Here is a 22,523-nt window from a genome sequence, read left to right on the forward strand (position 1 = left end):
GTGGGCTGTCTCTTAGTTTTTTTGACTGTTTCCTTGGCTGTGCAGAAGCTCTTTATCCTGATAAAGTCCCATAAGTTCATTTTATCTTTTATTTCTCTTGCCTTTGGAGATGTGTCGTGAAAAAGGTTGCTCTGGCCGATGTCATAGAAGTTGTTGCCTATGTTCTCCTCTAGAATTTTGATGGATTCCTGTCTCACATTGAGGTCTTTCATCCATTTGGAGTTTATTTTTGTGTATGGTGTGAGAGAGTGGTCAAGTTTCATTCTTTTGCATGTAGCTGTCCAATTTTCCCAGCACCATTTATTGAAGAGACTGTCTTTTTTCCACCGGATGTTTTTTCCTGCTTTATCAAAGATTAGTTGCCCAAAGAGCCGAGGGTCCATTTCTGGGTTCTCTATTCTGTTCCATTGGTCCATGTGTCTGTTTTTGTGCCAGTACCATGCTGTCTTTGAGTCTTGGTTTTTTTATCCATTCTGTCACCCTATGTCTTTTGATTGGAGCATTTAGTCCATTTGCATTCAAATTAATTATTGACAGATATGTATTTATTACCTTATTACTTGTTTTGTGGTTGTTTCTGAAGATTTTCTCTGATTCTTTTTTCTCTTGCTCTTTCATGGCTTTTTTAAGCTTTCTTTAGTGATATTCTTGAATTTCTTTCTCTTATATTTTGCATATCTTTTATTGGTTTTTGTTTTGTGGTTAAGAATAGGTTTGGATATAACCTCTTCTGCATATAGCAATCTATGTTATGTTCCTGGTCACTTAAATTTGAACCCACTCTTTATTCCTCTCTTCCCCCAGCCTTGTTTTAGATAGATAGTGTCATATTTTCAGTCCTTTTATTTTATGAATCCCTTGTCTGGTTTTTACAGAAATAGTTATATTACTGCCTTTCTATTTTTTATTTTTCATACTTTCACCTTATGGTCTTTCTTTTTCTATTCCAAGATTCCTCTAATATTTCTTATAGGGATGGTTTTGTGGTCAAGAACTCTTTTAGTTTTTGTTTGTCTGAAAAACTCATTACCTCTCCTTCTATTCTGAATAATAGCCTTGTTGGATAGAGTATTCTTGATGGCAGATTTTTTCCATTCAGCACTTTGAATATATCATGCCACTTCTTTCTGGTCATCAAAGTTTCTGCTGAAAAATCCGTGGATAGCCTTATGCGGTTTCCCTCTTTTTCTCTTGCTGCTTTAAAAATTTTTTCTTTATCTCTACTTTTTGCCATTTTAATTACTATGTGTCTTAGTGTGGATCTCCTTGGGCTGAATTTTGGAGGGGATCTCTGTGCCTCCTGCATCTGGATATCTGTTTCCTTTCCCAGATTCAGGAAGTTTTCAGCTATTATTTCTTCAAATAAATTTTATGCCCCCCTTTCTCTCTCTTCTTCTGAGATACCTATAACGTGAATGTTATTACACTCAGATGAATCACTGAATTCTCTAAGACTATTCTGAATTTGCTTTATTTTTTCCCTCTCCTTTGTTCAGCTTGGTTATTTTCCATTACTCTGTCTTCCGGTTCATTAATTCATTCCCTGATTCATATTTTCTGCTATTTATTCTATCAAGTGTAATTTCATTTATTGTGTTCTTTTTTTAAACTATGTTCAGTTATCCAGCATACAGTACATCATTTTTGCTTTTGTTATAGTGTCCAATGATTCATTAGTTGAATATAACATCCAGTGCTCATCCCAACATGTGCCCTCCTTAATACCCATCACCCAGTTGTGTTCTTAATCTCTGATTGGTTCTTTTTTTTATCTCTGTTTTAAGGTCTCTCTGATGTTCTCCACTCATTTCTCAAGTGCAGTGAGTTTTTTTATGATCATTACTTTAAATTCTCTATCAGGCATATTACTCATATCAGTTTCACTTCAGTGTCTTGCTATGGTTTTGTCGTGTTCTTTCATTTGGGACATATTTCTCTGTCTCCTCATTTTGTCTGTTTTTGTGTGTTAGGAAAGTCAGCTACTTCTATTGGTCTTTACAATAATAGCCTTATGAAGAAGAGGTCTTGTAGTGTTCTGCACTACAGTGTCTCCTGTTCCCCAGAGCCTGGCACTTTAGGAGGTATTTCCTGTGTGTGTTGTGTGTGCTCTGCTGTTGGTCTTGGCTTCTTTTTCTTTTAGCCCAGTTGTCTGCAGAGGATCTCTTTGCCTGTTGTAGGTAGTGTTTGGTCCTAGCAGGGATGTGGCGTGTTTTAACAAGGTGTGTGGTGGTCTGCTTGTGAAATGAGACCTTCCCCTGCCATCACCGGAACTGAGATCCCACAAAACACCTGGGTTGGGAGATGTGGTTTTGGCAGGTTTTGTGCCAGTCTTCTGGGGGAGGGGGCTCACAGTGCTGGGACAAATGTGAGTGTGTGCAGGAAAGGCAGATCTGCTAAAACACAGCTGGGGGTGGGGTTTGGTTTAATTAAATTAGGTAATGAGTGTCGCTGTGGTTCTTCTTTATGTTGGGGGTGGAGAAGGGAAATGGCACCTGCCAGCTCCTTTGTTCCTGGTGGGGTCTCCCTGTGATCCCTGTTTCTCTGGCCACACTCTGAGATGAGCAAATTACTTTCCCTTCTGCCTGTCCCTGTTGTTTTTCAAACTGCTGGTTCTACAGTGAATCTGCACAAGCTGTATGTCATGCTATCTCTTTAAGGGGAGGGACTCTCCTTCCTAATGCCCTCCTGGCTCTTCTAGAGCTAATCCCATCAGTTTATAAAATTCCAAGCTTTAAGTCCCACTGATTTTAAGCACTCAAAGCCCCTCTTGCTTTCAAAGGCAGATATTGTGGGGATTTGTTTTGTGGTCTCCCTGATGTAAGAGTCTATTTCCTGCCCTTCTCTGTGCCACCAGCTTCCTCCCCACTGTGAATAGCCATGGTCCATTTGCTCCTAGGCTGCATCTTTGCTCTTTCCACCTTCTTTGATATGGCGTCTTCTCTACCTTTAGTTATGGAGTTTGCTCTTCCAGTCTTTGGATCATTTTCTGGGTTATTTATGCTGATGTAAGTGTTCTCTAGTTGTATCCATGGGATGAAGTGAGCTGAGGGTCTTCCTACCCCACCATCTTCCCATCTGACCTCTAGAATATAATTTTAGTTTTAAAGAAAATTTGTGGAAATAGTATGGACAGTTTCTGCCTACCTGCAAGTCACTTTCCCCTAATGTTAACATCTTCCATAACTCTGGGACATTTGTCAAGCAAAGAAACTGACATTGGTATGTTACTATTAATTGAACTCCAGATTTTATTTGAATTTCATGTTTTTCTACTGTTGTCTTTTTCTGTTCCAGGATAAAATCACATTTAGTTGTTGCATCTTCTTATTTTCCTCTGATCTGTGATAGTTTCTCAGTCCGATCTTTATTTTTTGTAGCCTTAACAGTTTGAAAAAGTACTGGCCAAGTATTTTATATAATTTCCCTCACTTTGGATTTCTTTGATGTTTATATTGGGGTTATGAGTTGTGGTAAAAATACCACAAAGTGCCCTTCTCATGAATATCATATCAGAGGGTATATAATATCAGGGAAGAGGGTTTTTTAGTGAACATTGATATACCCCACTTTGATTTTCCCCTGAAAATTTCCATAACATAGTGCTGCTTTTATCCTTCAGTCACTTGAAGCCCATTTTCTGGACTACACTGCCAGTTCAGGGCTAAGTGCAAGCATTGATAGAAATCCATAGCACATCATTATAATTAATTCCTCTGATGCCATAGGAAAACTTTTTTTTTTAGATTTTATTTTTATTTATTTGACAGAGAGAGAGACAGCCAGCAAGAGAGGCAACACAAGCAGGGGGAGTGGGAGAGGAAGAAGCAGGCTCCCGGCAGAGGAGCCCCATGCGGGGCTCAATCCCAGGACCCCGGGATCATGCCCTGAGCCGAAGGCAGACACTTAATGACTGCGCCACCCAGGTGCCCCAGGAAAACTATTCTTAATTCTGCTCTTTGAGTGTATTTTTCTCTTCTCTCCTAAGTTAAAATACAATCATCAACAAACTGGAGTGCAGCTACTTTACAACTTGAATGTTTGGCCCTCCAACACTGAGCTACTATCTGTAAACTATGCCTCTTATTTGACATTATCTGAAAACATCTGTGGCCTATACTTTTGGGGTTAGGCCTATGTTATATCCCCACTAGGGGATATAATGCAAGGGTCAAAGTCATGGAAGCCACCTGTTCATGTATGTAGTTGGCATACTCACTGGTCTCTATTGTTACATGTTCTTGAATATACAATTACCATTTAATGACAGAACTCTTTCATGCATTTCCTTTCCTATTAGAATAATGATCTGTTATAACCTAGGACAAAATGGATATTTCAGATCTCAAAATATTTTATGTTCTTTCATAATAGAAGAGGTTTCTTTTAAAAGCCTAATAATAGGGCAACAGGGCTTTCAAGTAGGAGAATACCATAAACACATGTTGGGGAGTTATCTAGTTTAAAATCCCAGTGGTTGCTACTGGGTGGCAGTCATAGGCCTTTGTCAAAGGCACCAGTTGTCTTGGTGGCATCTAGACAACACTTCTAAAATCTTTAGAGCATGGATCATGTAATATTACAAAGGACTAGTTATGCCATGGCTCTTTGAGGTTCCAAGAGAGCCGTCAGTCAAATCTAACTTGTTTCCTGGTAACTTTGTGAATAAGAGCTAATAAAATTTCCAGATGATTTCTCAAAAAGTGAAACTTTATCAATTTTGTGCTCTAGTTTTGATTTTGGAGCTGATAAAGACAATAATTTATTTTTAGTTGTCTGAAAAAATGTCTTCAGTCATCTTGGTCCAAGTTGTGCATGAAAATTTAATCCTTTGCTCTGGTACCTATACTTGTGAGAGTGAGGCAACAGCGTGGTGGTTCCTCAAAAAGTTAAAATTAGACCTACCCTATGACCCAGCAATTGCACTACTTGGTATTTACCCCAAAGATACAGATGTAGTGAAAAGAAGGGCCACATGCACCCCAATGTTCATAGCAGCAATGTTCACAATAGCCAAACTGTGGAAGGAACTGAGATGCCCTTCAACAGATGACTGGATTAAGAAGATGTAGCCCATATATACAATGGAATATTACTCAGCCATCAGAAAGAATGATTTCTCAACATTTGCATCGACATGGATGGGACTGGAGAAGATTATGCTAAGTGAAATAAGTCAAGCATAGAAAGACAATTATCATATGGTTTCACTCATATGTGGAACATAGGGAATAGCAGGGAGGACATTAGGAGAAGGAAGAGAAAAATGAAAGGGGTTGGAATCAGAGGAGAAGACTATGGACTTTGGGAAACAAACTCTAAAGGGAAGGGGGTGGGGGATGGACTTGGCCCAGTGATGGGCATTAAGCACTGGGAGCACTGAGTGTTATACGCAAACAATGAATCATGGAACCCTACATCAAAAACTAATGAAGTACTGTACGGTGACTAACCTGTGTAAGGGGGAGGATGGGCTCAGTGAGAACTGGTTTTGGGGAGATTTTGTTCTCTGGTGGCTTTCCCTGAAGGCTTTCTGGCTTTTTTTTGTCTCTTCTGAGACTCAGACCAGAAGTGACCATATCCAAACCTTTGTCTCAGAACAGAGAGATCGCAGTCTGCTCTTCACGGAGCTCTCCAGGCCATACTAACTCCGTTTCAGTCTGTGTTGCTAAAAACCTGCAGCATCCTGGTTTGTGTACCCCACAGCCACTCTCCCAGTCGTTGTTCCCAGGGCTGGCACGTCTCTGCCCTTTGTGCTTATAAAACCGCCAGCCACTCTTGGTTCGCATGCATCGCCCTGAGCTCCAGGTTTCAGTCTGTGGGGCCACCCTAAAGACCTTTCCCCGCCACTACTGGTCTGCGAATCTGTGCCTGGTCCACAGCGTGGAAGGCTTTTGCCTTCCTGTGCAAGAGCACAGATCTCCCTCCCCCTTCCATTTCTCTTCCAGTATCTGCCTGCAGACTCTTGGCTCCCCACTCCATACTCGAGACCAACTGCCAGAGATGTTCTGTTTGTAGAGATCCAGATATATTTTCTTACATCTCAGGCTGATTTCGTGGGTGTTCAGAATGGTCTGGTAGATATCCAGCTCACTTCAGGGGACCGGTTGAAACAGAGTTCCTTACTCCTTTGCCATCTTTTCCCCCACCTGTCCAGGCTGACCAAACTTCTTGAAATTCAGTCCCTTTCCTTTTTTTTTTTATTGCTATATCTTCTTCATTTTAGCAATTATTAATCAAATTCGTTTATTTATCCACTTATTTAATAAATTATTACTGAAATCCCTCCACATGCCAAACACTTATGTGTGCTAGGAATAATGGAGCAGACAGAATGGCACAGTAGGCATAATGAATGTTGGGATGACCACATCTTTTAGCTTCCTATGACTGCTGTAACAAATTAAGCCAAATTTGATGGTTTAAAAAAACACAAACTTATTCTTACAGTTCTGAAGGCCTTAAACCCATATTTAGTTTTGTGATCTAAAGTCATGTTGTCAGCAAGATTGTTTCCTTCTGGAGGCTCCAAAGTGGAGCCTTGGCTTTTCCAGCTTCCAGAGGCCACTACAGCCTTTGGTCCATTCTTCCATCTTCAAAACCAGCAGTGTAGGACTATTTAAGCTATCCATTTTTTGTGGTAGTTTGGGTCTTTCAGTGAATTTGTTCATATCTTAGTTGGTGAGTTTATTGGCATGTTTTCCATAAGGTTTCTTTATTAGATTTTATATTTGTAGAATCTGAATTGATATTACCGTTCTCCTTCCTGATATTGGTAATTCATGTCTTTTGTTTTTCCTTAATCTTTTTGGATAGATGTTTATAATTGGTCTTCATTATTTCTTTTCTTACTTTTATTTGGGTTTAATTTGTTCTTTTTATAGTTTTTCTTTTTTTTTTTTAAGTTGGGAGCTGATATTATTGATTTGTGATTTTACCTCTTTTCTAGTATAGGCATTTGTGCTATAAATTTGTACCTAAAGACTGCTTTAGTAGCATCCCAGAAAATTTCATATATTGTGTTTTTATTTTTATTTCACTTCAATACCTTGTATTTCCCTGTGGAAATGAGGATTATTTAGAATTATGCTGTTTACTTTTCTAATATTTGAGGATTTTTCAGACATCTCTCTGATATTTATTTCTAGTTTAATTCCATTATGATTAGGGATCATACTTTGTGTGATTTTTGCCACAAAATCACATGTAAACCGAAACATTTTTAAGCATCCATTTTCAAAAATTATTTTTTTTACTATGATTTTATTTAAAAGGATTAGTTTCATTTTTCCTTAGTGTCAAAACATTATTGTATCAGTCAATAACCTGGCAGGAAACTCAGATGCTTCCAGAAACTTTAATGAAATGATTGCTTGTAAAGATAATGACAGAATTAATGGAACTACTAAGGGATATTGAGATACCCAGAGAAGCAACAGCAGGATGCCATCTCTACCCTAAGCTTGAAGGGGCAAGGGAGTAAATAACGTACTACTTTTTCTAGAGAGAGAAGCAGTCTGGTGGAGGGGCCTCCTGCAAGAGTTGGGACATCGATGCTATCGGAAAACAGGGCACAGAGCAGAGAGCAAGCAGGGAAGAAATACACTATCTCTGTATCTGCTCCTGCTCTCTTGTCCGCTGCTGGTACTTTCCACTGTCTACATCCACTTAGAAGCCAGCCAGCAGGGGAAACCCAGTGATATATTCCTTAGTGATTGGCCTCCTAGACTATCAAAGCATAGAAGGGTGTAGAATGTTTCAGTGTAAGAAAGTGAATGGCAAAACCAATATATTCATCTTTTCCTTGAAAGGAGATATTACAACTATTTATTTTGTTGTAAAAATCTTTTATGCCATTTTAGTGGCATCCACATATCAACAAAACAAAAGTCATCAAATTTGAATTTTTGGTTTTTGTACTTTGTAACTAAATTGTGCAGATATTTTTCGTTGCTTACTATTACATTATAAATACTTGTAAAGGTTTTACAATATACTAATGGTTTCTATTTCTAAAAATGCTCACATTTATGACATATTATGGAAATCTTTACCCTCTGACCTCAACACCTTTGCTTCAATAACTTTGTTATGAATGATTCACTGAATGAATTTCATATGAGTTGCTATTTCCATAACTTATTTCTGAATTCTCCCTATCTTTAAATTGTCATACAGATAAGATTTTTTAAAAATAAAATTTGTAGATGTATAGCTTAATTTTTAAAATTTGAGTATAGTTGACATACAATGTTTCATTAATTTCAGATGTACAACATAGTGATTCAACTTCTTTTTTTCAACATATATCATCAGTTTTTGATGTAGTGTTCAGTGATTCATTAGCTGCATGTAACACCCAGTGCTCATCACCACATGTGCCCTCTGATTCAACTTCTCTATATGTTATGATATGCTTACCACAAGTGCAGCTACCACCTGTCACCATACAATGCTATTACAGTATCATTGAGTACATATTTAATACACACACACACAATGTCTTTTATTCCTATGAATTATTTATTCCATAACTGGAAGACTGTATCTCCCACTGCCCTTCACCCATTTTGCCCGTCCTCCCACCCACTGACCTATGCAACCATCAGTTTGTTCTTTGTATTTATAGGTCTGATTCTACTTTTGGTGTGTGTGTGTGTTTTCTTGTTTGTTTTTCGATTCCACATATGAGTGATATCATATGGTATTTGTCTTTCTCTAACTGGCTTATTTCACTTAGCATAATAGCTTCTAGGTCAATCCATGTTGTCACAAATGACACAATTACATCCTTTTTAAAGGCTGAGTAATATTCCATTATGTGTGTTTGTGTGTGTGTGTGTGTGTGTGTGTGTGTGTGTGTGTATATAGATATATATACCACGTCTTCATTATCCATTTGTCTATTAACAGACACTTAGTTTGCTTCCATATCGTGGCTATTGTAAATAATGCTGAAATAAACATAAGGGTGCATGTATCTTTTCAAAATAGTGTTCTCATTTTCTTTGGGTCTATACCCAGTAGTGGCATTATTGGATCATATGGTATTTCTATTTGTAAGGTTTTTTTAAAAGATTTTATTTCTTAATTTGAGAGAGAGAGTGAGTGAGTGAGAGAAAGAGAGAGAGCACATGAGCAGGAGCAGAGGGAGAGAGAGAAACAGGCTCCCTTGCTGAACAAGAAGCCCAGTGTGGGGCTTGATCCCAGTACCCTGGGATCATGACCTGAGCCTAAGGGAGATGCTTAACCAACTGAGCCACCCAGGAATCCCTCTATTTGTAAGTTTTTGAGGAACCTTTATCCTGTTTTCCACAGTGGCAGTACAATTTTACATTTATGGATTATAACTTCAATATAATAAAATACATCTATTTAAAACACACAGCTAAATTATTTTTGACAAATATATGTCCTTATGTAACTAGCTCCACAATTCTTTTACCTCAGAAAATTTCCTTGTGCCCCATTGCTGTCAATTCCTATACACTGTTCGCCAAGTAACTACTGACCCAATTCACTGATCCCCAAGTAACTATTGACCCTAGAATTTCATAAAAATGGAATCATACAGTATGAACTCTTTTTTTTCCCTAGTTCTTTTGTTCAGCAGAATGTTTTTGGGATTCAACCATGATGTTGCATTTATCAGCAGTTCACTTTTTAAAAAATCCTAAGTAGTATCCTTTTAAATGGATGCACCATAGGGATACACAACAGTTTATTTGTGCATTCATCTATTGTTACACACTTGTTTTTGTTTTCAAAATTTTGGCTAGTTTGAATAAAGTTGATAACAATTATAAATTTTTGTGGACAAAATTTTTCATTTCTCTTAGGAACCTAGAAATAGAATTACCAGGTTGCATAACAAATGTACATTGGTTTTCATATGCCTATTTAAAATTTTGTCTCTTTTTAATAGAGTTTGAAATCAAGGGAGACCCAGAGATTGTAGTCTGTGTCTATAAGCGTAATACAAAAGGCTTCAGAGAATTTTATGAAGTCAGACCTATGGGAATGCAGTTTACCTCAGCATTCAGGACTTAATTTTTAATAGCTTCCTCTTAGGAAAATCCACTGTTCAAGCCCTTGGAGAATTTAGATTTGTGTCTTTGACAAGTGGTTGGCAAAGGTTTAAGATAGAGAAATACTCTGAGTGTCTAGGAATAAAAATCCAGTGAAAACTGCCAAGTAAGATTTGGCTCTTTGGGCTGCAGATTTCACCAACCTATACTCAGTCCTTGACCCCTTCACCAGTGACTACACTGCTCTGTGCTTAGCTCAGCCCAGCAGGTAAGAGCAGGGAATTGTCCAGGGGACTACATCTCTTCAGGAGCTTCTGTAAAGTTTGTGAAGAATTGGCCTTTTCTCTTCAACACCATCTTTCCTTTTTTGGTGTGTGTGTGGGCAATTGTCTTTAATTCTCCTTGCAAGAACTCGGTACAGAATTTCTGCTCCAAGGTACCTGCAGGGGTCAGATTCTGTACAGCAGAAATAAAATTAGGATTTTTACCCTAAAATCTCTAGGATAATAACCTTCCACATTGACCTCATTTTCTAACAACTGGACCCTGGTAGATACTTCTCTGTCCTTTGCTGACTCTGTTCCCATCCCCTTGCACTTTTCCCATTGCTACAGGCAGAAGGCTACATGGAAACCTGGTATTTTGATTTTGAAAATCTCTGGATCTAGAAATTGGGATGAATATGACAGCTTTTGAGGACTTTTGTTACTGTAAGACCCAATACCTTGCTCTGTCATCTCTGTCACATTGTATATACCTTACCCTGATCTCATGTGGAAGGTAAAGTGTTTGACCAAGTTGTAATCTTTGCTTCTTCTGGAGCTTAAGGTAGGAAGAGAAAAAGCCCATTATTTCTGAAACTTTACCTACTCCCAAGCCCAGGTGAACATGCCTTATCTTTCCTGCTAGTCATCTGTGGGCATCCATGCTAATAGATATAGTGTTTTTTATTCTTAACTCATGTTTTGTTGTGCCTGTTTGTATAAGTGCTTGTGTTTGGAAATGTAAGTAAAAATATGTATGAATTTATATGGTAATATGTGCATGGAATATACAGTTATTGATTTGTTAAATAGATATTTATTGAAAAACTTATCTGTGTCAAGAGATGGGGATAAAATCACTGATGATCTTTGTCTTTTAAGAATTCATAAAATATTTAAAAACAGTGTTGAAAGTAAATATATATGATAGAAAATATGTATTAATAGTGATAAGTATAAAACCTAGAGAAGCAGAGAGATGGAAAATAACTCAGCTTAATGAACTTCTTGAAAGCTGGGGAAGTGACATGAGAGGAGAGCACTAAAATATGACTAGGAGTTTATCTAGTTGATAAAGCAGAAGTGAACTTCATAGAGGAAATGGCACAGGCAAAGACACAGGCTCATGTACCTTTGGGTATGGCAGAAGTGTGGGTTAGGAGTTAGGAAGTAGGGAAAGATGGCCTTGCAGATATTTGGAGTCAGGCAGATGTGCTGTAGGATTTGATCATGCATTTGGACTTCAGTCTACAGACAATGGATAGTCATTGAATTGGTTCAATGGAGAGTTGAAAATGATACAATTATTTTCTAAAGATTATTCTATTCTGTTTTTTGAAAGAGCAATACAGGAGACAGAGAGATCATAGAGGTATAAGAAATAGAAAGTATACGGTCAGAAAATAGGTTGGTGATAACTGGGAAAAGAGGGGAAGAGAGAGATTTGAAATCTGAGATACTATATAGTGACTATTTAAACTATCCAGCAGTAGAAATGAAAGGAAGGAAGGAAGAGAAAATGGCTCCCCTTTCAACCTTAGTTGTCTTAGTTCTTGTGTCAGTATAAGAAAGAAAGGGAGTATTTATGTAGAAAATAAATTATGGAAAAAACAGAGGAGTATAACAACTTCAATTTTGGTTGTGCTAAATTGAAATTTAAATGAGAAAAGGTGTGTAGAGTGACTGTCCATATGTATATATTAAGTAATATATATTTGTTATTATTATAGATAATTAAAGTATGTCATGTACCAAATAACTGTTTTTATATAAATTATTACATTTAATTCTTGTAGCAAATGGAGAAATTAGATACTAATATTCTCATTTTACAGATGTGTAAACTGAGGCTTATGTAACAAATTACTTACTCAAGATGATCTGTACATTAATTTATAGAGCTCAGATTCAAACCAAGTTGTCTGTCCTCAAAACTTATGCTATCATCATCATCATCATCATCATCACCATTTCTATTATATACATAAGGGAATTGTCAGTGAGGTCCACTTAGATGTTTGATATGTGAATCAGAACTTTGGGAAAAAAAAGCCTCAGTTGGCTAGAGATTCAGAAGTCATCAACAATTAAATGACAGCTGAAGTCAGAGGAGTATATGAGGTCATTCAGAGAGAATGTGTAGATTCAGAATGTGAAGAAAAGAAGAAAATGTCAATTAAATGATGAGCAGAAGGAAAAAGATGCTAAAGGAGAAGATGTCATTAGAGGGAAAAAGGAGTAAGAGAAGGCAAGGGAGAATACATCTTTAAGAGTATCTACAATTTTAATTATTACTGAGAAATCAAGTAAGATAACCAAAAGCAAAATTAATATGTTTGGTCATTGAAAGCTCTCTTTGAATTGTGCAGAATAAATTCATTGAAGAGATGAAAGCACATTATAAGGAGAAGCTTAAAGTGAAGGGTAAGATGATAAATATTCTTTTATTAGAAGGAAAAGCAATAGTGTAGGAGATAGGGGGGATAAAAAGAAAAAAGAAGTTATAATTGTTAGAGAAATAACCAGAAAAGAGGTATGAGGAGTTGAGCACAGGAGAATACCCTTACTAGAGTTAAGACAACTTTTTTTTTTTTTTTAAGACGACTCTTCTCTGTGAGGAAAGGATGGATGGATTTCTACAGTTTTGTAGGCATATGTATTTGGAGAGGTGAGTGGTTTAACTTATTTATGTTGAGGCTTTTAATTTCTCTGTGGCATGATCAGAAAACAAAATCCTGAGAGTGATGGGATGGAACTGGGTTGGATTAGGGTAAGGACTAGAAAAGAATACCGTTCCCCAACTATGGAAGTGGTATTGGAAAGACCCAAGGAAAAAGTAAAGAAAGGAGGCTGTTTGTGGAAGAACTGGCTGTCATAAAAAACTTGGATTTGTTGTGATTATTCTCTAGTTTAACCTAGTAGCTGGAATATATATGAGTCAAAATCAAATATTAAATGACTTCAGGTTCAGGAAACAGAGAAGAGTTTTGAGGAGTGTCAGACTGCCAAAAACGCTAATAACTAACTAACTAACTAACTAACTCATCAACTAATAAGAATGCAGTCAGGAAAAGCATATTTGATGAGTAGCAAATTATGGAAATTTTGTAAAAGCAGTTTCAGTAGAGTCATGGTAAAAAGTAAAAAATGGTAAAGTGGTAAAAAGGGAAAAATGGATGAAAATTTTCAATCATAAATATATTTGGCAATGAAAGAAGACAGAGTGATTGGAAATTTGACAACAAAATGAAAAAAAATTAGTTAGTGGCTATAAAGGGTAGCAGGACCAAAGAAAGGCTCTGTGTGTTTGTGTGTGTGTGTGTGCACGTGCACATGTATGCATTTTAATATAGAGGATATTATAACATATAATAAATGGAGGGGAAGGTATAATAAATGGAGGGGAAAAGAAAAAAAATAACAAAAGAATGTCAAATTGTATTGATATCTCTGAACGATAAAGAAGCTTCTTGTTTTTGTTATTAATTCTTTAAAAGTAAAGTGGACTTCTTCTACAACCTCGTGGTCAATTAATCTTCAACAAAGCAGGAAAGAATATCCAATGGGAAAAAAGTCTCTTCAACAAATGTTGTTGGGAAAACTGGACAGCAACATGCAGAAGAATGAAACTGAACCACTTTCTTACACCATACACAAAAATAAATTCAAAATGGATTAAAGACCTAAATTGAGAACTGAAATCATAAAAATCCTAGAGGAGAACACACTCAGTAACCTTTTCAACATCAGTCATAGCAACTTCTTACTAGATTTATCTCCTGAGGCAAGGGAAGCAAAAACAAATCTAAACTATTGGGACTTCATAAAAATAAAAACTTCTACACAGCAAAGGAAACAATCAACAAAACTGAAAGGCAACCTATGGAATGGGAGAAGATATTTGCAAATAATATATCTGATAAAAGCTTAATATACAAAATCTATAAAGAACTTATGAAACTCAACACCCAAAAAATAAATAATCCAGTTAAAACATGGGCAGAAGACATGGGCCAAGAGATACATGAAAAGATGCTCAACATCACTCATCATCAGGGAAATATATACTAACACTACAATGAGATATCATCTCACATTAGTCAGAATGGCTAAAATCAACCACACAAGAAACAAAGGTTGGCAATTATATGAGGAAAGGGGAACCCTCCTGCACTGTTGGTGGGAATGAAAACTGGTGCAGCCACTCTGGAAAACAGTATGGAGGTTCCTCAAAAAGTTAAAAATAGAACTACCCTATGACCTAGCAATGGCACTACTAGTTATTTACCCTAAGAATACAAAAATACTAATTCAAAGGGATACAAGCACCCAATGTTTATAGCAGCATTATCTACAATAGCTAAACTTTACCCATCATTGACAGATGAATGGGTAAAGAAGATGGGTATATATATATATATATATACCACACACACACACACACAATGGGATATTACTCAGCCATCAAAATGAATGAAGTTTTGCCATTTGCGATGACATGGATGGAGCTATAGAGTATAGTTATGCTAAGTGAAATAAGTCAGTTAGATAAAGACAAATACATGATTTCACTCATATGTGGAATGTAAGAAACAAAACAAAAGAGCATAGGGGGAAAAAGAGAGAGAGGCAAACCAAAAAACAGACTCTTAACTATAGAGAACAAACTGATGGTTACCAAGGATATGGGTGGGGGGATGGGTTAAATAGGTGATGGGGATTAAGGAGTACCCTCATTGTGATAAGCATCAGGTGTTGTATGGAAGTTTTGAATCAGTAAATTGTACACCTGAAACTAATATTACACTCTATGTTAACTCTATGTTAACTAACTGGAATTTAAATAAAAACTTAAAAAAATTAAAGTACTGTGGATTTCTTGAGGAATTTAATTCTAGAGTATGGCACTAGATTACTTGTTGAATAAGTAGAGCAATGAATATGTAGTCAGATTCTTATTTTCTTTATGGCTAGTGTATTTGGTGTCATAGTTTTTTCTTATTCAAAGACTGAATAAGACTGAAACAGAATTCTTTTATTTACTCTTAAATTTTTATATTCTGGATTTTGATATACAGATTATTACTCCATATTCAATGTAATTTTGTCTATAATATTAGGTTGTGATGTAACTTTTATTTTTATGAAAGAATAGTAAAATAAATTCAGCTATTTATTTAATAATCTTTCCTTTCCTAACTGAATTGAAATACCAACATAATTATTTATTATGTTCTCATATCCATTAATATGACTTATTATCTTAATGGGATTCTCTCCACTTCACCCAAACAAAAACAAAACCATACATTACAGAAATTTTGCTTAATTACCCTTGCATATTTTTTAAAAGGAAACCATCCCAAATCCATAAAATAAAGACTGAATTTATAGAAAATAATTATAAATATTGTTATTGTTGAAAAATATTAATGAGTGGAATCAATACCACATTGAGAAAATAATACATCATTACAAAGTGGGTTATATTTCAGGAATGCAAGGTTGGTTCTATATCATTTGATTTTTAGTCCTCTTTTGTCTAACAGATACCCTAAGTTTTCTCCTTTTGCTTCTTTATCCTTTCACTCCCTAATCCCCAAAATTGTTTCTCTCCTAGAAATTATGCCTTTCCAAGACTGTTACTTTGAATCATATACATTCTTAAACTCTTGCTTGTGGTTAGTGCCCTGATCTTTCAGGAGTTTTTGTTTGTTTGTTTTTTGTTTTGTGTTTTTGTTTTTGCAGTGTTTCCGTGCTGAAGAAGGACTTTCTCTTTCAGGTGATGATAATAGATGAATCTTGAGCTTTATATTGCCATCTCTTTTTCTTTTTTTCCACGCAGTTTTCATAGGACTGTTATAGCTTTCTGAAAAGATTTACACCAGGAGTATGAGAGATAGTTTTCTGGGATGGTGGGATTTTTTTTTCCTCCCTAATTCAGGTAATTTAAAGTTAGGCATTCTCTATCTTTTAATTATAATAAGCTAGTGATTTTTGTGTAGCTTATTTTTATTGTTTTTATTTATTGCCATGGAAAAATACATTATGAGATTTAAATTTACACAGCCATCATTTAGCTTCACTTTGTCACATTTATTAAACATATAGCTTGATGGTTTTTTATCAATTTTGAAAAATTCTCAACTATTACCTCCTTAAATGTTCCTTTCAACCTATTTTCTCTTTTCTCTCCCTCTGAGACTTCAATTATACTTCCTGGACTTTTTTTTCCACATATTCCACATGTCTTGTTTTTACTTCTTATTTTTTGTCTTTCCATCCTTCAATCTGGATATTTTCTTCTTATCTATCTTCATGTTTACTGGTCCTGTCTTTATCTATGTCTAATATGCTGTTAAACCATCTTTTGTGTTCTCATTTTAATAATTTTATTTTTTAGAACTAAAAATTCTTTATTTTTTCCTAATGTTTTTTAATCCTCTAATTAAATTCTCTAATTTATTATCTAATATAAATATTTTTTAACTGACAGTATTTGAAAGATTTTATCTGATAACACAAATATTTGGATTTCCCATGTTGGCTCATGTTATTTATTGGGCACTCTCCCTCTTTCTCTCCCTGTCCCTCACTTTCTCCCTCCCTGCCTCACTTCTCCCTCTCCCTTTATCCTCATCTTTTCTTTTAAGAAGTAGTTCTGGTTTTTAATATTTTATTTTGCTTAGTCCAAGACATTGTGCGTGGAATATTATAAAGCTAATTTGAGGTTCTGAATATGTTACCTTCTCCAAGAGACAATTTATTTTGCTTTTGTCAGAGATCTAGGGAAAGAGAAGACTGTCTTATGCAAACCAGAGATTGTGTTGATTAAACGAGATGGTTTATATATTTCCATTTCACTCCCCATTCTAAAGGTATAGCTCTTCATGTAACACTTGCCAGACACCATGGTAAGCACTCAGTAACTGTTCGTCATTATCATCAGGCATAGCTGGGACTCCCTGGTTGAAGAAGGCAGCCTTGCCATATTACCTTCATCTAGTCTCCAACTCGGGAGAATTTTCTTTCTTAGTATGAGTTCCTGAAAGCAGAGCTTAAGAAAAGAACTTTGGTGCAGATAGTTTATTTGACAAGTGATTCCAGGAAGTGGTGTAAGGAAGCAGTAAGAGTAAGACAAGATGCAACTAAACACCAATGAAGTTTGGATTATTGAAGTTGTTACTGTAGGCCATACATTCTTTATGGGGGCAATATAGACACCAAAGTTCTTTTTTTTTTTTTTAAAGATTTTATTTATTTATTCGACAGAGAGAGAGACAGCGAGAGAGGGAACACAAGCAGGGGGAATGGGAGAGGAAGAAGCAGGCTCATAGCAGAAGAGCCTGATGTGGGGCCTCGATCCCGTAACGCCGGGATCACGCCCTGAGCCGAAGGCAGACGCTTAACCGCTGTGCCACCCAGGCGCCCCTAATATAAATATTTTTTAACTGACAGTATTTGAAAGATTTTATCTGATAACACAAATATTTGGATTTCCCATGTTGGCTCATGTTATTTATTGGGCACTCTCCCTCTTTCTCTCCCTGTCCCTCACTTTCTCCCTCCCTGCCTCACTTCTCCCTCTCCCTTTATCCTCATCTTTTCTTTTAAGAAGTAGTTCTGGTTTTTAATATTTTATTTTGCTTAGTCCAAGACATTGTGCGTGGAATATTATAAAGCTAATTTGAGGTTCTGAATATGTTACCTTCTCCAAGAGACAATTTATTTTGCTTTTGTCAGAGATCTAGGGAAAGAGAAGACTGTCTTATGCAAACCAGAGATTGTGTTGATTAAACGAGATGGTTTATATATTTCCATTTCACTCCCCATTCTAAAGGTATAGCTCTTCATGTAACACTTGCCAGACACCATGGTAAGCACTCAGTAACTGTTCGTCATTATCATCAGGCATAGCTGGGACTCCCTGGTTGAAGAAGGCAGCCTTGCCATATTACCTTCATCTAGTCTCCAACTCGGGAGAATTTTCTTTCTTAGTATGAGTTCCTGAAAGCAGAGCTTAAGAAAAGAACTTTGGTGCAGATAGTTTATTTGACAAGTGATTCCAGGAAGTGGTGTAAGGAAGCAGTAAGAGTAAGACAAGATGCAACTAAACACCAATGAAGTTTGGATTATTGAAGTTGTTACTGTAGGCCATACATTCTTTATGGGGGCAATATAGACACCAAAGTTCTTTTTTTTTTTTTTAAAGATTTTATTTATTTATTCGACAGAGAGAGAGACAGCGAGAGAGGGAACACAAGCAGGGGGAATGGGAGAGGAAGAAGCAGGCTCATAGCAGAAGAGCCTGATGTGGGGCTCAATCCCATAACACCGGGATCACGCCCTGAGCCGAAGGCAGACGCTTAACCGCTGTGCCACCCAGGCGCCCCTAGACACCAAAGTTCTTAGAAGAAGAAAGAAATCTTAAATATTGCAATGGTTTGTAGCCCTCTAGAGGGCTGCAGCATATAAATAGATGTACAGTATATCTGTGCTGTTAAAATTTAATGGAGATTGATGATTAAGAAAAAAATTCTGAAAAAGCTTCTTAGGGGATATAATAATAATAATAATAATAATAATAGTAATAAACATGGCATAGACAATGGGGGACTTAACTCCATTGAGCTCAACCTGTAAGAAGCATACGGAGTGCCTCCCAGAAATATCTAGTGCCTTTATTCATTGATTTCCATTGCCCTCTGGTTAAAGATTGCCTCTGGGGCATTAACTTGCCCATCCTTCCAGCATCTTGGGCAGAATGCCAAAAGACAAGGCAGGAGGTCCTAAAAGTAGAATGTAAGCAGTGCCAAGCAAGTCAAAATTGTCCACTACAGCTGAAGCGGAGGTCAGAGGTGAGCTGAGATTGGGTGTTATGGAGCTGTAAAATTCACTAATATCCAGTTCAGAAGGTCAAGCTCCTGCTTAGTATCGGCTTTTTTTTGGTTGATGTTGAACAGGACCCTAGACACTCAAGTATGATTAGGTTACATTTTTGAATGCCACATTTTTTCATGCTACTTTTCCTCTTTGTCATGTGAAATACTTGCACCAGGGCAGGATTATGATCCATGGATATAATTTTTTCTTTTCTTCCTTTACCCTTTTTGGATTGCTGCTTAAGAAGCCTCTTTTTAAAATGCTATGGAAAAAAGCAAGAACTAATAGCTGCAATTTACCTGTTGATTCTCTGAACCATATTTGAACCTTCTACTCTATTATAAACAAATTTGTCATTGACCTCTGTGTTTTGATTTTGAATTATAAAAACAAAAGTGGTTTTTATTGACTAAACAAGTTCACCTTATTCTTCGACTGCTAATTCAGGTAAATACAAAATATTTATTGAGAAGAAAAAAAATCAGTTGAATCAAAGACAATTCCTCTGATAAAACTTCATAATAGTTAGCAATATGTAAATATGTCAACATCAGGATTATTTGAGAAGCTGTATTGAGTGTGATACTCAGCCTACCAAATGGATCAAGCAAGGAAAAATGTGCTTAAAAACTGTGTAACAACAATATGCATCCTAATGCTAACTGGCACACATACTAGGAAGTATCTGAAAGCCAATGGTCCAACAAGGTACACTCGCTATTATTGAGCTTGTTTATAAAGCTTGTGAAAATTGAACATTCAGAATGCACGTATTTTCTTTCTGATGACAGGTAAACAGGAATAAACATCAATGGGAGAAGGAAACCAAACTTCTGTGGCTGAATTTATCTTGCTGGGACTTTCACAGGATTCAAAGATCCAGATCTTGCTGTTCTGTGTTTTCCTGACCATTTACCTTCTCTCTCTGTTTGGAAACCTGCTCATAATAATCCTCATTCAGACTGACTCTCGACTTCACACTCCCATGTACTTCTTCCTCAAAAACTTGTCCTTTGCTGACCTCTGTTTCTCTACAAGCATTGTTCCTCAGATGTTGGTCCACTTCCTTGTAAAAAGGAAAACCATTTCCTTTGCTGGATGCTCACTACAGATAATTGTCTTCCTTCTTGCAGGGTGTACAGAGTGCGTACTTCTGGCAGTGATGTCTTATGATCACTATGTGGCTGTCTGCAAGCCCCTGCATTATTCCACTGTCATGACCCAGAGGGTTTGTGTCCAGTTGGTCATAGTGTCTTGGATCAGTGGGGTATTTGTATGTTCAGTAGACAGTGCATTTACACTGTGTCTTCCCTACCAGGGTCAGAATGTAATTAATCATTATTTTTGTGAACCTCCTGCACTCCTGAAGCTGGCTTCAGCCGACACATACAAGGCTGAGATGGCCCTATTTTCAATGGGTGTGATTATCCTCTTAGCACCTCTCTCCCTCATCCTTGTCTCCTACTGGCATATTATCTCCTCAGTGATTCAGATGCAGTCAGGGGAAGGGAGGCTCAAGGTCTTCTCTACCTGTGGGTCCCATCTCACTGTTGTGGTTCTCTACTATGGCTCTGGAATATTTGCCTACATGAGACCCAATTCCAAGACAATGAATGAAAAGGATCAGGTCATCTCTGTGTTTTATTCAGTTATGACTTCCATGTTGAACCCCATCATTTACAGCCTGAGGAACAAGGATGTGAAGGGGGCTCTCAGGAACCTGGTTAGAAGATAGTCTACCTAGAGGCAGTGATTGCTGACATTTTTCTTAAGCATTTGGAAGATTGTGATTGACAATAGCTCTACTATTCTCATCCTTGCTTTCCCTCACTTTATATGCCTCAGTTGATGTTCTCCTCCACAAATATTCATTAAATGCCTATTTTGTGCAAGCACTGTGTCCAGAACATCACAATATGAGTAAACCTTCATGCCTTCCTTAGGAGTTTTCATTACCTTTGGGACAAGAGAGAGCCATGCTCTGTCCTAAGGAGAGTTGCACTCTTTTGTCATCTTATGGTCTCTTTCTGCAGTTCTTCCCTAAGGGAAATATATGAAAGGAAAGTAAACTTACCCTTGAAATGATGGACCAAGAAAAATAATTTGGTTAATCTCCTTGAATATATTTCTATCATCCTTCACCCACTAAGGGTGAACTGGGAAGCCCAAGTTCTCATACCGTCACCTATGGGCTTGCTGAGGTTCTGTTTCCACATTCCTGACTAAATCAAGAGTAACTGGTTAAAAAGCCAGCATTCAGTTCAGACATAAGGGTGTTTTCTGGGATCTATGGAATGTTCCCCATAGATGCACTACCTCCAGTTGCCTTATTTCCAATTAAAAGTGGTGGAACACTATAGTGTTTCTGTAACTTTGAAGCCCTTGCTGCAATGAGTTTAACTGCACTGCATCATGACCCTTCCTAAAGCATTCCTTTCTTCTTTCTGTTTTCTATTTCCTCCATTTTTTGGTGGACGATTTTATGCATAGCACCTGCAGATATGAAAGACTATGCCAGTATGTGCAGTTGTCTGTGTGTATATGTGTATCTGTTGTCTGTGACAAGTAAGCTTGACCATGTGGAATTCTCTCCCAATAGTATTGAATCTGATTCCTTCTCCCCCCCTTTACTAAGTACTACTTTATCTCAGGCCAATTTCATGTGTCACCTAATTGTTTTCCATACCCTCCTCTTCTTCTTCTTCTTCTTCTTTTTTTTTTTTTGGAATTTTTTAATTATTAACATATAATGTATTATTTGTTTCAGGGATACAGGCTTATGATTCATCAGTCTTATACAACACACCATCCTCACCACAACACATGCCATCCCCAGTGTCCATCACCCAGCCACCCCATCCCCCCATCCCACTCCCCTCTGGCAACCCTGTTTGTTTCCTGAGATTAAGAGTCTCTTATTATTTGTCTCCCTCTCTGGTTTTGTCTTGTTTCATTTTTTTCCTCTCTTCCCCTATGATCTTCTGCCTTGTTTCTCAAATTCCACCTATCAGTGAGATCATATGATAATTGTCTTTCTTTGACTGACTTATTTCGCTTAGCATGATACTCTCTAGTTCCATCCATGTCACTGCAAATGTCAGGATTTCATTTTTCTGTTGGCTGTGTAATATTCTATCGTATATATATATACCACATCTTCTTTATCCATTCATCTGTCGATGGACATTTGGGCTCTTTCCATAGTTTGGCTATTGGGGACTTTGCTGCTATAAATATTGAAGTTCAGGTGCCCCTTCGGGTCACTACACATACCCTCCTCATCTTTGTAGCTGTCTGCAATGTCTCATAGCAATAAGTGTGAGAGTGCTTTCAAATTTATCATTCTTTGTTT

At 37.0% G+C, this 22,523-nt stretch overlaps 2 protein-coding genes across 2 annotated transcripts in view; both read left to right on the forward strand.

The window, feature by feature from the left end:
- The window catches only part of LOC100479262 (olfactory receptor 2AG2), an 84,005-nt gene that overhangs the window by 45,851 nt on the left and 15,631 nt on the right, over nucleotides 1-22,523 (forward strand). Inside the window, exon 2 of the mRNA XM_034666490.1 lies at nucleotides 12,889-12,956. Within this exon, the coding sequence (XP_034522381.1) occupies nucleotides 12,913-12,956 (44 nt within the window). The 5' untranslated portion in view covers nucleotides 12,889-12,912. The remainder of the gene's footprint in view (nucleotides 1-12,888; nucleotides 12,957-22,523) is intronic.
- Nucleotides 19,965-20,906, forward strand: LOC100472883 (olfactory receptor 2D3). The gene has a single exon (XM_002924967.2). It carries the CDS (start codon nucleotides 19,983-19,985, stop codon nucleotides 20,904-20,906), a length of 924 nt encoding a protein of 307 aa, XP_002925013.1. The 5' UTR covers nucleotides 19,965-19,982.

The sequence above is a fragment of the Ailuropoda melanoleuca genome, chromosome 8, assembly GCF_002007445.2.
Source record: "Ailuropoda melanoleuca isolate Jingjing chromosome 8, ASM200744v2, whole genome shotgun sequence".
NCBI classification, from domain to species: Eukaryota; Metazoa; Chordata; class Mammalia; order Carnivora; family Ursidae; genus Ailuropoda; species Ailuropoda melanoleuca.

What these genes read in the sequence shown, in the direction of transcription:
- LOC100472883 (XM_002924967.2), top strand. Translation starts at nt 19,983, where the DNA reads ATGGGAGAAGGAAACCAAACTTCTGTGGCTGAATTTATCTTGCTGGGA.